The sequence below is a fragment of the Oncorhynchus nerka genome, linkage group LG9a, assembly GCF_034236695.1.
Source record: "Oncorhynchus nerka isolate Pitt River linkage group LG9a, Oner_Uvic_2.0, whole genome shotgun sequence".
Lineage (NCBI taxonomy): Eukaryota > Metazoa > Chordata > Actinopteri > Salmoniformes > Salmonidae > Oncorhynchus > Oncorhynchus nerka.
Window position 1 is genome coordinate 52,056,020 of NC_088404.1, and position 14,785 is coordinate 52,070,804.

The 14,785-nt window shown below is 43.3% G+C and overlaps 1 protein-coding gene across 1 annotated transcript in view; it reads right to left on the minus strand.

The window, feature by feature from the left end:
- LOC115134487 (ATP-binding cassette, sub-family C (CFTR/MRP), member 8) overlaps window positions 1–14,785 on the minus strand; it is a 136,563-nt gene that overhangs the window by 6,310 nt on the left and 115,468 nt on the right. Inside the window, 12 exon segments of the mRNA XM_065022678.1 lie at window positions 604–707; window positions 4,554–4,662; window positions 4,763–4,841; window positions 4,939–5,069; window positions 5,431–5,551; window positions 5,737–5,850; window positions 6,136–6,194; window positions 6,197–6,237; window positions 6,337–6,429; window positions 7,209–7,366; window positions 7,549–7,618; window positions 11,879–12,045. Of these exon segments, the coding sequence (XP_064878750.1) occupies window positions 604–707; window positions 4,554–4,662; window positions 4,763–4,841; window positions 4,939–5,069; window positions 5,431–5,551; window positions 5,737–5,850; window positions 6,136–6,194; window positions 6,197–6,237; window positions 6,337–6,429; window positions 7,209–7,366; window positions 7,549–7,618; window positions 11,879–12,045 (1,246 nt within the window).

The following is a 14,785-nucleotide window of genomic DNA, read 5'->3' on the forward strand; positions in this document are numbered from 1 at the left end:
ATTCTGATATTTCTTGTTTCTTTTTTCCTTCTTTCTTGGGTTCCCTTGTGAATTAGTATTGTACTGCTGGAGGTAGGAACACAAGCATTTTGCTGCACCTGCTTTAACATCTGCTAATCTGGCTACGTGACAAATCCACTCTGATTTGACACACTTTCTCCGTCGTAACTTGAGTACATCATGTGCGATAATTTCCTGCAGCCATTAGTCAGCGACAGCAGAAAGAGAGTGAGAGAGAGAGAGAGAGAGAGAGTCTAACGTTTGGAGCTAGCTGCCCTAACATCTTACAGCCACGATACAGAATGGACTCTAGGCTAGAGCTAGCTGACACATCCAACTGATCAGACAATGGGTGAGAGGAACGAGAGATTGGTCAAGGAACCACTGCTCTCAAACCACCTTCATCTATCTTAACCAACCAGCAGGGTTGATCTGGGGTCAAGTCAGAGCGGTTGCTGCACTGATATACTGCTTTCCAAATCACACAGTATATAATGTTGTTGAGACTGATACATCTACATCTCGTTAGGCTTCAGCTCTCAGCTCATATCTCTGAACGAGCTACGGTAGAACTTCAGAGCACGCACACACACACACACTTACCCAGTCCTCCTGGTAGGGTCTTGACTACAGGTTTTAGCTGAGCGATGTCCAGAGCCTCCCACAGCATGTCATCAGTAGCCTTCATCTCTGGGTCCAGGTTAAACCTGATGATCACACACACACACACACACTGACAGAGTTATACATTCAGCGACAACAAAAAGGTTCTTGAGGGGTTCTTTGTCAGAGGTGAGGGTGATGTGGAAGCCTTTTTTGGGGCATATCAGGAAGGGGGTTTTAACTGCTGTGATGGTTGTGAAGAACCATCCTGTTCTTTACCACGATCTCCTTTATTACATGAAATGCTACACTTAAAAAGGTACTGCAATTTTACGCCACACTACAGGCAACTGGTTGCAGTGAAAGTATGGTAAACAACAACCAGTTACTGAATGTTGTGTATTTGGGGCGGCAGGTAGCCTAGTGGTTAGAGCGTTGGACAAGTAACCGAACTGTCGTTCTGCCCCTGAACAAGGGGCAAGTTAACCCACTGTTCCTAGACCGTCATTGAAAAAAATAATTTGTTCTTAACTGACTTGCCTAGTTAAATAAAGGTCCAATTAAAAAATGTGTGCCAAATGTCAATGGAAGGGTTGTACCACTTTAAGTGGTTGACATTTTAACAATGTCAGTTCTGCGATTATTGTAAGAGCATGTGACAATAAAGAGCTGCACTGTGAAGAAGTTACTGTGCATTACATCACCGTAACTTAATGGCAGTTAGTTGCATGGAAGTAGCTGCAAATTTTGCATAAACTAACTGGCAACCAGTTATTTGAATATCCAGTAACTGCTAGTAACTTAGTTACAACTAGCTGCCAGTACCATCCTGTACTTTCATTGAACTTTTCTGATTACGAGCTAGCTTAACATTAGTTGACAACTACTAAGTTTTTTTTGTGGTGAGCACACATCTTGGTTGACAGCAAACTGACTTTCCTGTCACACCATCTGGTCAGTGAGCATGACATAGATCAGCACATTATATTAATGTGAAATTTACAATAACTACTTGCAGCCAGCTGACAGTACATTTTTGCAAAATAAATATGAACTTCCTGGTGACCAACTGCCATTAAGTTACTGGAAAATTAACAGTGCAGCTCTTGATTGTCACACACTCTTACAAAGATTGTTGACCTGGGAGTGGACAAATTAACTGTCATCTGTTGTTGATCATCATATGTTATGATCATCAGAAAAAAATGTCAAAATATGCACCTCCAACAGAAAGTATCGAAGGAAAAAAGGAACGTGCCCGACTCTCGTATGTTCCTACGGTGATTTAATCAGACACAATAACAACAACGTTTTCGATCCGAGTTGGATCTTCGTCAGGTCAAAAAAACATTTTGAAATAAACTCAAGAGGCATGTACTGTACAGCCGGGTCAATTGAATACATATAATATATGAACCTCACCAAAAATATTACACGGTACACATACTGTACAGTACATTCAGAAAGTATTCACACCCCTTCCATGCCTTTTTCCACATTTTGTTGTGTTACAGCCTGAATAAAATAGATACATTTTGTCCCTGGCCTACACACAACACTGTCAAAGTGGAATTGAAATTTCAGGAGTTAAAATGCACATTACAAATCACATAATAAGTTGCATGTACTCTCTTTGTGTGGAATAATAGTGTTTAACATGACTTTTTGAATGAAAACCTCATCTCTGTACCCCACATATACAATGATCTGTTAGGTCCCTCTGTCGAATTTCAAACACAGATTTAACCACAAAGACCAGAGGTTTTCCAATGCTTCGTAAAGAAGAGGACCTATTGGTTTAATGGTAAAAAAAGCAGACATTGAATATCCCTTTGAGCATGGTGAAGTTATTAATTACACTTTGGATGGTGTATCAATACACCCAGTCACGACAAAGATGCAGGCGTCTTTCCTAACTCAGTTGCTGGAGAGGAAGGAAACCGTTTAGGTATTTCACCATGAGGCCAATGGTGACTTTAAAACAGTTACAGAGTTTAATGGCTGTGATAGGATAAAACAACATTGTAGTTACTCCACAAGGAATACAAGAATACAAATATTCCAAAACATGCATTCTGTTTGTAAAAAGGCACTAATGTAATACTGCAAATAATTTGGCAAAGCAATTCACTTTTTGTCCTGAATACAAATTGTTATGTTTGGGGCAAATCCAATGCAACACATTACTGAGTACCACGCTATATATTTTCAAGCATAGTTGTGGCTGCGTCATGTTATGGGTATGCTTGTAATCGTTAAGGACTGGGGAGTTTTTCAGGATAAAAAATCAACTGAATGGACATAAGCACAGGCAAAATCCTAGAGAAGAGGCTGATTCAGTCTGCTCTCCACCAGACACTGGGAGATTCACCTTTCAGCAGGACAATAACCTAAAACACAAAGCCAAATCTACACTGTAGTTGCTTATCAAGAAGAAAGTGAATGTTCCTGAGTGGACAAGTTACAGTTTTGACTTAAATCTACTTGAATTTTCAAAAGAATAATGGGCAAATGTTGCACAGTCCTGGTGTGGAAAGCTCTTAAAGACTAACCCAGAAAGACTCATAGCTGTAATCGCTGCCAAAGTTGCTTCTACAAAGTATTGACTCAGGGGTGTGAATACTTATGTAAATGAGATATTTCTGTATTTCATTTTCAATACATTTGCAAAAATGTCTCAAAATATGTTTTCACTTTTTCATTATTGGGGTATTGTGTGTAGACAGATGAGACAAAAAAAATAATTGAATCCATTTTGAATTCAGTCTGTAACACAACAAAATGGGGAATAGGTCAAGCGGGAAGAATACTTTCTGAAGGCTCTGTAAATACCTAACACTGTGTGCCGTAAGTGTAACTGTAGAACCTGTCATTGGTTCTACCTGGAACCAGAGGGTTCTTCATGAGAGGGTTCTAAATGGAACTCAAGTGTTTTGGCAAGTGTCCCATTCCACTCATTCCATGTTCTGTGGGTATTTGCTCCTCCCTTGCACTTGATTGATGAATTATGGTCACTAATTAGTATGGAACTCCCCACACCTGGTGGTTTAGGTCTTAATTGAAAGGAAAAAACTAAAACCTGCAGATACTTGGCTCTCCATGGAATGAGTTTAACACCCCTACCCTACAGGGACAAAATGAAGAACCTTTTTTGGTACAAACTAGCACCTTGTATTTTGAGAGTTTTTTGGTACAATCTAGCACCTTGTATTTTGAGAGTGTATGATTGGACGAGTAGTACTATCTCATAGCAGGACATGATACAGTATAACCTATAGGTATACTTCAAATCACACTCATGTGCAGTGTCAAACGAGTATACATTATTTACTGTACATGCCTCACAAGGATGTTTTAATCATTTTATCCCATTCATAAAAAAATCCTATTCTTTTCTGTTGTTTGATTGTGTCATTTTGGGCTTCTCCTGAATTTGCTTGTTGGGTGACAGTACTGCAGCACCCAACCCTAAATTATTCACTTTCTGTTTAGCCTGGTGCAAAACTTTTGAGTGGTCCAAAAATAAATCACTACAGTTGAGTTTTTCGAGGGGCATCCTGCTCTCAAACACTTCCTAAGATAACTGTGATTGAAGTTGTCCAATTGACCCAGATACAAGTGAGAGTAGCTTCCATCTCTCATTTCCTCTCCTAAAACAACTCACACTAGGCACTAGGCAGTGTTTTTACAGGAGCACAGCACAAGGTGGTTTAAAACCTCAATACATTAGGCTCAACTACCTATGTTCGTCTCAAGGTTCTTCACTCTTGGGGATGCAGGCTTTTGTTCCAGCCCAGCCATAAAAACACCTGAATCAGCTAATCAATCTTTTGATTATGAGTTGATCGGTTGAATTATTTGTAACGGTGCTAGCAACACTGAAGACAATGTGGCCCTCCAGAACCAAGACCTCTGATCTAGATGGAACCGTAGTGTGAGGATTCTCTTACCGGATGGTTCCGCTGAATAAGATGGGGTCCTGGAGGATGATGGAGAATCGAGACCTCAGGGTCTGCAGAGGCAGCTTGGCGATGTCAATGTCATCTATGATGATACGCCCTGTTGGGAGAGTTGATCAGCTATGTTGGATTGACCCAGTCAAGCACAGGAGCTTATCGGGAACTGTAGTTTTAGAGTCGTAACAGTAGGCAGTGTTTACCCTCGAACATGTCGACCATGCGAAAGAAGGCCAGGGAGAAGGAAGACTTCCCACTTCCTGTCCTGCCACAGATCCCCACCTGGAAACCACAGGAAGTCTGTTTCATCTTCATCGCCACGACACAAGTCTACAGTCTAAATTCTCGACTCCCTTCCTTCCAATTAGCTCTATGATACCTTCTGCCCAGGGCTGATGTGTGCGTTGACTTGTTTGAGGACAGGTTTCAGGGTGGTGTCGTAACGCACACTCAGGTTCTCAATCTGAATCTCCCCCTGCTGTGGCCAGCCATCCGGCACCTGAGATGCAGCTAGAGGGAGAGAGGGGGAGAGATAGGAGAGAGAGGGAGAGAGAGAGAGAGAGAGAGAGAGAGAGAGAGGAAAAGCAGAAGAGGTAACTGCTCTGTGGCGACTAGGTACGGTGAGGTTGGGATGTCCCATGTTCCACAGGAGTAAGCCTTTACTCCAGGACTTGAGCATGCCTGGGATATACTGTAGGCAGTGGTTAAATTGAGCCAGAGCTACCCAGTTTGGGCTGGAGCGAGGGTTAGGTTTAGACTTAAGGGTTCAGGTCAGCGCATGATTAGGGTTAGGGTTGAACCGGGATGTGGATAGGAAACTAGGGTTAGCGTAAGGGTTGGGGCTGGACCTAAGAGGTGGTACGGTACTCACTGAGCAGTCCTTCGTAGTTCTCAGGCTCAGTCTGCAGCAGACCATTGATTCTCTTGACTGAACCCAGCTGAACCTCCATGTCTGCCAGGTTACGAACCATCCAGTTCAGGTAGTTGGACACCTGGGACACAGAGACACAGTCCGATCAGACAACCTTGTTATGGACCTGCAGAGAGACTGGTACTGTAACGAAGGTGGAGACATGAGTTTGACTAAATTAGGGGCTTGACCTCAGTCCTTTCATCAAGAAATGTGACTATATTAGAGATTAGACCTCACACACACAAAAACCAGAACGGTCCTCACCATGAGTGCATAGGTGAGTCCTAGTCCTACCAGGCCAGTGGAGAGGTGGTTATACAGAGAGTTAGAGATGGAGGCCACAGCTGCTATCAGCACCACACAGGCACCTATGTACTCCTACAGTATAGAGAAATATCATAATAGTGAACATACAGACCCCGATGTATCCTAGTGTACAAAGCAACAGCTTAATAGTGAACACACACACACTTATATACTCCATGGAGAGAAAACAAACCATTAACACACAGGTACCCATTTAGTGCCATAGGAAAAAAGGAAAAAAAAAATCTGTATCAAATCCATATCATCCTGTCATACTCAAAATTCTCATAGAGGAAACAGTCACCCAATAAAATGTGAGAAAACATGGAACAACTTGAATAGAGTAGAGCTCATTACCATGCGGACCTCTAGCCAGCGATTGGCTGCTGTGAGAAAGAGGGAGGCGATGTTGTTGCATCAGTGAACTCCAGTAACCTCTGTCTGAACTTGGGCTCATACCTGGGAGGAGAGAACCATTGAGTAATATGTATAAGTGGCGAAACACACAAACTCCTAGCTGTTGCTGTCAAAATGGATGAGTTTAAAAAAAATCTTTACTTGAAGGCCCGGATGGTGGTGAGGCCCTCCACTGTCTCTGAGAAGTGGGACAGGAGAGGGAGCTGGGTACTATCCTCCAACTGCTGGAGGTCCCTGACCAGGGAAAGAAAGAAAGAAAGAAAGAAAGAAAGAAAGAAAGAAAGAAAGAAAGAAAGAAAGAAAGAAAGAAAGACAGAGCAGATGGAGAGAGGGAGAGAGACAGAGCAGATGGAGAGAGGGAGAGAGACAGAGCAGATGGAGAGAGGGAGAGAGACAGAGCAGATGGAGAGAGGGAGAGAGACAGAGCAGATGGAGAGAGGGAGAGAGACAGAGCAGATGGAGAGAGACAGAGCAGAGAGAGACAGAGCAGACAGATCAGATGGAGAGGGAGAGAGACAGAGCAGATGGAGAGAGGGAGAGAGACAGAGCAGATGGAGAGAGGGAGAGAGACAGAGCAGATGGATAGAGGGAGAGAGACAGAGCAGATGGATAGAGGGAGAGAGACAGAGCAGATAGAGGGAGAGAGACAGAGCAGATGGAGAGAGGGAGAGAGACAGAGCAGATGGATAGAGGGAGAGAGACAGAGCAGATGGAGAGAGGGAGAGAGACAGAGCAGATGGAGAGAGGGAGAGAGACAGAGCAGATGGATAGAGGGAGAGAGACAGAGCAGATGGAGAGAGGGAGAGAGACAGAGCAGATGGATAGAGGGAGAGAGACAGAGCAGATGGAGAGAGGGAGAGAGACAGAGCAGATGGAGAGAGGGAGAGAGACAGAGCAGATGGATAGAGGGAGAGGGAGATACAAGATAAATAAACAGACAAAGGGGGGATATACTGTAACTACTGAATACACAGCAGCAAAACAAGTGACAAAATCCCAAACCAAGCGCTCACCTAGAAGCGACCCGGAAGTACTTCTGTATGAAGTAGCAGGCGATGGCCAGAGGCACCAGAGCAATGAGGAACACAGGGGTCACGTAGGAGATGACCCCCAGGGCCGACACACACAGCAGGGTGGAGCGACTCAGACACTCCAGGGTGGCAGGGATGTGCTGGGGACACAACCACCAATGAAACATTACATTACTACCATCTACCAGGAAAAGCAAGCAAAGGGTTCAGAGGCTGAAGCTACTGCCACAGCCATGAAGACAAATAGGAATTTGAAAGCTCCAAGGCAGTATGGTGGTGGCTATTGCCACTGTTAACACACAGAACGGTGGTGCTGAAATACCTGGTCTATGGTGTTGGTGTCAGAGGAGAACCTGTTGAGGATGCTGCCCAGGGGAGTGGTCTCAAACAGCCTGGAGGAGACAACCACATACTGTAGATACACCTAAGAGTTATATTTACTGTAGATTATTATACCTGAAAGGTACAGTTGAAGTCGGAAGTTTACATACACTTAGGTTGGAGTCATTAAAACTCGTTTTTCAACCACTCCACAAATGTCTTGTTAACAAACTATAGTTTTGGCAAGTCGGTTAGGACATCTAGTTTGTGCATGAAGTCATTTTTCCAACAATTGTTTACAGATTATTTCACTTATAATTCACTGTATCACAATTCCAGTGGGTCAGAAGTTTACATACACTAAGTTGACTGTGCCTTTAAACAGCTTGGAAAATTCCAGAAAATGATGTCATGGCTTTAGAAGCTTCTGATAGGCTAATTGACATCATTTGAGTCAATTGGAGGTGTACCTGTGGATATTTTTCAAGGCCTGCCTTCAAATTCAGTGCCTCTTTGCTTGACATCATGGGAAACTCAAAAGATATCAACCAAGACTTCAGGAAATAAATTGTAGACCTCAGCAAGTCTGGTTCATCCTTGTGAGCAATTTTCAAACGCCTGAAGGTACCACGTTCATCTGTACAAACAATAGTATGCAAGTATAAACACTATGGGACCACGCAGCCGTCATACTGCTCAGGAAGTAGACGCGTTCTGTCTCCTAGAGATGAACATACTTTGGTGCGAAAAGTGCAAATCAATCCCAGAACAACAGCAAAGGACCTTGTGAAGATGCTGGAGGAAACAGGTACAAAAGTATCTATATCCACAGTAAAACAAGTCCTATATCGACATAATCTGAAATGCTGCTCAGCAAGGAAGAAGCCACTGCTCTAAAACCACCATAAAAAAGCCAGACTACGGTTTGCAACTGCACATGGGGACAAAGATCGCACTTTTTGGAGAAATGTCCTCTGGTCTGATGAAACAAAAATAGAACTGTTTGGCCATAATGATGTTAGGAGGAAAAAGGAGGAGGCTTGCAAGCCGAAGATCACCACCCCAACCGTGAAGTCCATGTTTCAGTCGATATTATGGAGTTAATTCGGAAAAAAGTTTGACGTGTAGGTGACTGAATTTTCGGTTAGTTTCGGTAGCCAAATGCATAGTAACAAAAGGGAACGATGTGTCCTACACAAGAATCTTTCAGGAAAAACTGGACATCTGCTATGTAACTGAGAGTCTCCTCATTGAAACATCTGAAGTTCTTCAAAGGTAAATTATTTTATTTGATTCCTTGGCTGGTTTTTGTGAATATGTTGCGTGCTAAATGCTAACGCTAAATGCTAAGCTAGCTATCACCACTCTTACACAAATTATTGATTTTCTCTGGTTCTAAAGCATATTTTGAAAATCTGAGACGACAGGATTGTTAAGAAAAGGATAAGCTTGAGAGCAGGCATATTTATTTCATTTCATTTGCGATTTTTAGAAATCGCTAACGTTGCGTTATGGTAATGAGCTTGAGGCTGTAGTAACGATACCGCATGCGGGATGGGGCGGACTATGAGGTTTTAACAGGCCATGATGAATTAAACTCTATAAGGTCTATACCTATAAAATCCATAAAATAGTCAACATATTAATCTTATCATATCATTATTTTGAACAGTTGTAACCTCATGCTCTGCAAAAAAACAGCCTTACTCATGATTCAGTACTACACCAATTGGCTTAATTATTACTTACTAGCTAACTAAATGAGAAGAAGGTTCCTAGCAGACTGACAATATGATAGCTTGTTACAACAGAGATGGAGGTGGGGAAAGAGAGAGAGAGAAAGGGACACTTATTGTGTATACATTAATCATATACTGGGGAAAGACTGCCCGTTCCATGATCTCGCCATCACGGTTGACAACTCCATCGTGTCCTCCTCCCAGAGCGCTAAGAACCTTGGCGTGATCCTGGACAACACCCTGTCGTTCTCAACTAACATCAAGGCGGTGGCCCGTTCCTGTAGGTTCATGCTCTACAACATCCGCAGAGTACGACCCTGCCTCACACAGGAAGCGGCGCAGGTCCTAATCCAGGCACTTGTCATCTCCCGTCTGGATTACTGCAACTCGCTGTTGGCTGGGCTCCCTGCCTGTGCCATTAAACCCCTACAACTCATCCAGAACGCCGCAGCCCGTCTGGTGTTCAACCTTCCCAAGTTCTCTCACGTCACCCCGCTCCTCCGCTCTCTCCACTGGCTTCCAGTTGAAGCTCGCATCCGCTACAAGACCATGGTGCTTGCCTACGGAGCTGTGAGGGGAACGGCACCTCAGTACCTCCAGGCTCCGATCAGGCCCTACACCCAAACAAGGGCACTGCGTTCATCCACCTCTGGCCTGCTCGCCTCCCTACCACTGAGGAAGTACAGTTCCCGCTCAGCCCAGTCAAAACTGTTCGCTGCTCTGGCCCCCCAATGGTGGAACAAACTCCCTCACGACGCCAGGACAGCGGAGTCAATCACCACCTTCCGGAGACACCTGAAACCCCACCTCTTTAAGGAATACCTAGGATAGGATAAAGTAATCCTTCTCACCCCCCTTAAAAGACTTAGATGCACTATTGTAAAGTGGCTGTTCCACTGGATGTCATAAGGTGAAAGCACCAATTTGTAAGTCGCTCTGGATAAGAGCGTCTGCTAAATGACTTAAATGTAATGTAAATGTGAAGCATGGGGGTGGCAGCATCATGTTGTGGGGGTGCTTTGCTGCAGGAGGGACTGGTGCACTTCACAAAATAGATGGCATCATGAGGGAGGAAAATTATGGGGATATTTTGAAGCAACATCTCAAGACATCAGTCAGGAAGTTGAAGCTTGGTCGCTTGGCCCAAATGGACAATGACCCCAAGCATACTTCCAAAGTATGGACAACCAAGTAAGGACAACCAAAGTAAGGACAACCAAATCAAGGTATTGGAGTGGCCATCACAAAGCCCTGACCTCAATCCTATAGAAACTTTGTGGGCAGAACTGAAAAAGCGTGTGTGAGCAAGGAGGCCTACAAACCTGACTCAGTTACACCAGCTCTGTCAGGAGGAATGGGCCAAAATTCACCCAACTTACTGTGGGAAGCTTGTGGAAGGCTACCCAAAACATTTGAGCCAAGTTGAACAATTTAAAGGCAATGCTACCAAATACTAATTGAGTATGTAAACTTCTGACCCACTGGGAATGTGATGAAAGAAATAAAAGCTGAAAGAAATGATTGTCTCTGCTAATATTCTGACATTTCACATTCTTAAAATAAAGTGGTGATACTAACTGACCCAAAACAGGGAATTTTTACTAGGATTAAATGTCAGGAATTGTGAAAAAAGGAGTTTAAATATATTTGGCTAAGGTGTATGTAAACTTCCCACTTCAACTGTATGTTTTAAAGCTCATCTGTACCACCTTGAGTAGAAAAAGCTGACATCACATCAGCAATGTTTCTGTTACAAATTCTATTCCTCTGAGGATTTTGAGGAATTGAATTTTAAAGCAAGAAGACAATGTAAAGTAACTTTTCTTCTTGGCCACCACCTCATCTAAAACGGTTCGGTGCAGAGTAGAGTTCGGTCATTCGCGAACGAGTGGCTCTTTTTGAACGGATCTATTTTGGTGAAGGTCGGGAACCCGAATTGCATCGGTGAAATTGGCTCATTTGGCTCACAAATTTGCATACTGCTACCACTGATTTTTGAGCACAAAACAATGTTTTTCTGCAGACAAGGTAGAAAATAATTATCTAAAAAGAGGGTGAATCCTGACTGCAGAAACCATCAGTAGAGGGGGAGAGCGCGTCAATCTGGTCCACGCTGATTATTTCAGTGCCAAAAAATATATATCCATGTAATAATTTAATAACTATTTTTTGGGCTTCACATTGGACATTAGATTGTTTTTATGGTTCTAGGTTGATTTCTTTGGCATTTTGAACGAAGAGCCATTTGGGAGCCAAATGAGCTGGCTCCCCGAAACAGACTTAGAATGCCCATCACTAGTACAGAAGCCCAACCACAGAGTCATTAGTTATCATTGATCTGACACTGCGCTGGCGTTGCTGTGGTTTCAGTGTGTGGCAGGCAGATGGGCCTCTGGGTAATGGGGCGGATCACAGTGTTTACAGTGTCTCACCAAGCAACCCAAAATGATCGATCATCACACACACACACACACCCCAACGCATTATACACAGTCACACACACACTCACAACCTGCCCTCCCTAGAGTAGTAATAGGTAACATAAAATGCACATGATGCATCAAACATACACATGAACGCACACACCTTTACCTCATAGGGGCCAGTATGATCTTGCTGAGCAGGTTGTGGTGTAGTTCTTTGGCCACTCTCAGGCCTGTCCACTCAACGGCCACAGAGGTGACCAGACACAGAACGATGCCCAGACAGCACAACACACTGAACACCGACAGGTACCACGAGTGGCTGAACCCACACTCCTAAAGGGGGTACACAGGGACAAGAGGGTGGGTTAGAGAGCTGTGTGTGTGTGTGTGTGTGTGTGTGTGTGTGTGTGTGTGACTAGACATCAGGATATATGATAAACAGTAGCAGCACTGTATATGATGAATGTACGTGCGTGCGTGTAGAGTCAGTTTAAATGTGCGTGCATGTTATGAAGGGTGTGTGTATGTAGTTTGAGCTTCATCACACTCTGGGGTCATTAGAGAACACGTCACAAACCAAAATAACATCACACCCCTTCTCTCACGGACACTCTCTCTCTCACACACACACAGACAAATACTATAGTTTACTATAGAATACTACAGTACTTACTATAGAATTCTATAGTAAATTGTAGAATATTGTAGAATGCTACACTACACACTGTAGTATCCCTCAGTCATTGGTAGTACTTACTACAGAATGTTGTAGTATACTGTAAAAAATACTATAGTAAATACTAAAATATTATCCGAGAACAAAAACACTGTAGGAAATATTACAGTTACGTCCACAAAAACACTACAGTCCGTAAAAACACTACATTTAAAAAAATTGGTTATGGAAAATGTACTCTTTCAGTATTTCGTCAGTAGGTTTCCTCAAGGAGAAAGCCTCCACTTCTATGTCAAAGATAATAAAACAAAAACACTATAGTAATTACTACAAAAATGTGTGCAAAAACAATACAGTAAATACTATAGTATAAACTACAGTTATTTTACTACAGATAACTGTAAATACTACAGTAAATACTACATTATTCATTGTAGTGTCTTTGCTGACTTAATACTACAGTGAAGTATGTACACTGTAGTATCTTTTCATGTGGTCACACACACAAATACATACCAACACCTAGATCCCTCTCAGAGTAACCCCGAGCTCTACCGTCTGTAACGTGAACTCTAGTGATGAGGAATAGTGACTAATGAGGCAGGAATTAGCTGACTACGTTGGCAAATGAACAAAAGTCACCAAAGCTGAACTGGCTAAATTTGGACATGTGTGAAACAACTGCCGACACTATATTGGGCCCCCACACCACCCCTACCTCTCTCCCTCCCTCCCTGCCCTCTCTTTCTTTTCTCTCCATCTCTCTCTCCCTATTTGCCTGGCTGTCTCTATGTCGCTCTCTGTCTGTGCCCTGTCTTCTTCCTCTCACCTCCTCCACTCTAATCCAGGGCAGTGACATTAAAAGATAAAAGGCTAAATTGACCTCTGAGGTAAGCTATATAGCGATTTAACACAATCAAACATTCAGAGCCAAACCCCCTCTAGCCAAGGATAATAAAGTGACTGGGGAAATGAAAGGGATATGTCTTACAAGTCAAATCATTAATTTATGTTTCCCTCCGATGAATTAGTCAGTCAGACAATCACTGTAAGCGCCTGACAGAATGAACGGGCTTCTAATTCAAGGTCAAAGACAATTTAAGGGTTCTGTGTGCTGGAGATTTCTTATGTTCTCCCCAGAGTATGAAAGACGGAGGGGGAAAACACTGAAGCTAATGAACACACAGAAACACCTTTGATAATCAGACATTTGGGATGTGACCCATATGGGTGTGTGTGTGTGTGTGTGTGTGTGTGTGTGTGTGTGTGTGTGTGTGTGAGACGGGGAACAGCTGTGTTTGAGCCCCAGAGGGAGATGCAGCAGTGATTGTCATGCATACTGTCAGTCTTTGTGTTGCCAGATTGAGGTTTGTACGGTGCAGTGGGCACGAGGCAGTCCTCTCAGCTGCAGTGTGCATTGGGTCTCTGTTAGATAGCGTGACAATGGTTTGGAGTGTCCCCACATGTCTGTGGCTAAATTGGCTCTGGTTAGAATCACTAAAGCAATAGAGCATGTGTGTGTGTGTGTGTGTGTGTGTGCGTGTATGTGCGTGTGTGTGTGTGTGTGCGCGCTCACGTACGGTGTGTGAGAGATTGAGCGAGACTATGATTAGGCTAAAGTGTAAATGTACGTGAAAGTGCAGACATGTCTATTTGTGTGTGTGTGTGTGTGTGTGTGTGTGTGTGTGTGTGTGTGTGTGTGTGCGCGCGTGCGTGGGCATAACTATCTACTGTATCAGCTGCTGTCCCCTGCCACCCGCTGGATGACTGTATGAAATGTGACCTGGCATTAAGCAGAGGACACAGTCTATTAATAAGAGGCTGGGTTTAGTAGCGCCAGGATAACCCACACACCTGCCACGGCCCTAATGTGTGAATGACACAGCTTACCCTCTCCTGTAATTATATATGCATGCCTGTGTGTGTATACTCTCCTGTATATTATATATGCATGCTTGTGTGTGTATACTCAATTCCTAATAACGGTAATGACATTACGCCACTCTAATTACATTGCAATGCCATTTGGAAAAAGGCTTTCTAAGTGTCCAAATATGATTGTTATATTATGAATACACAATGAGGTTGGGGAGACATTGCCATGATGAGAATATCAATCCTATCTTTGTGAGGGTAACATTTATTGGAACCTAGAAACGCTTCCGATTATAATTCACAATCAACGGAGACCATGCAAAAAATATATATATATATACACACACACACAAGGGCAAACTCAGATGGTCTGTGTAGCAATTTTGTTAGCTATTTAGCAGACTTATGGCTTGGGGATATAAGCTGTTCATTAGCCTGTTGGCGTCAGACTTGATGCAGCGGTAACGTTTGCCGTGAGGAAGCAGAGAGAACCGTCTATGGCTTAGGTGGCTGGAGTCGTTA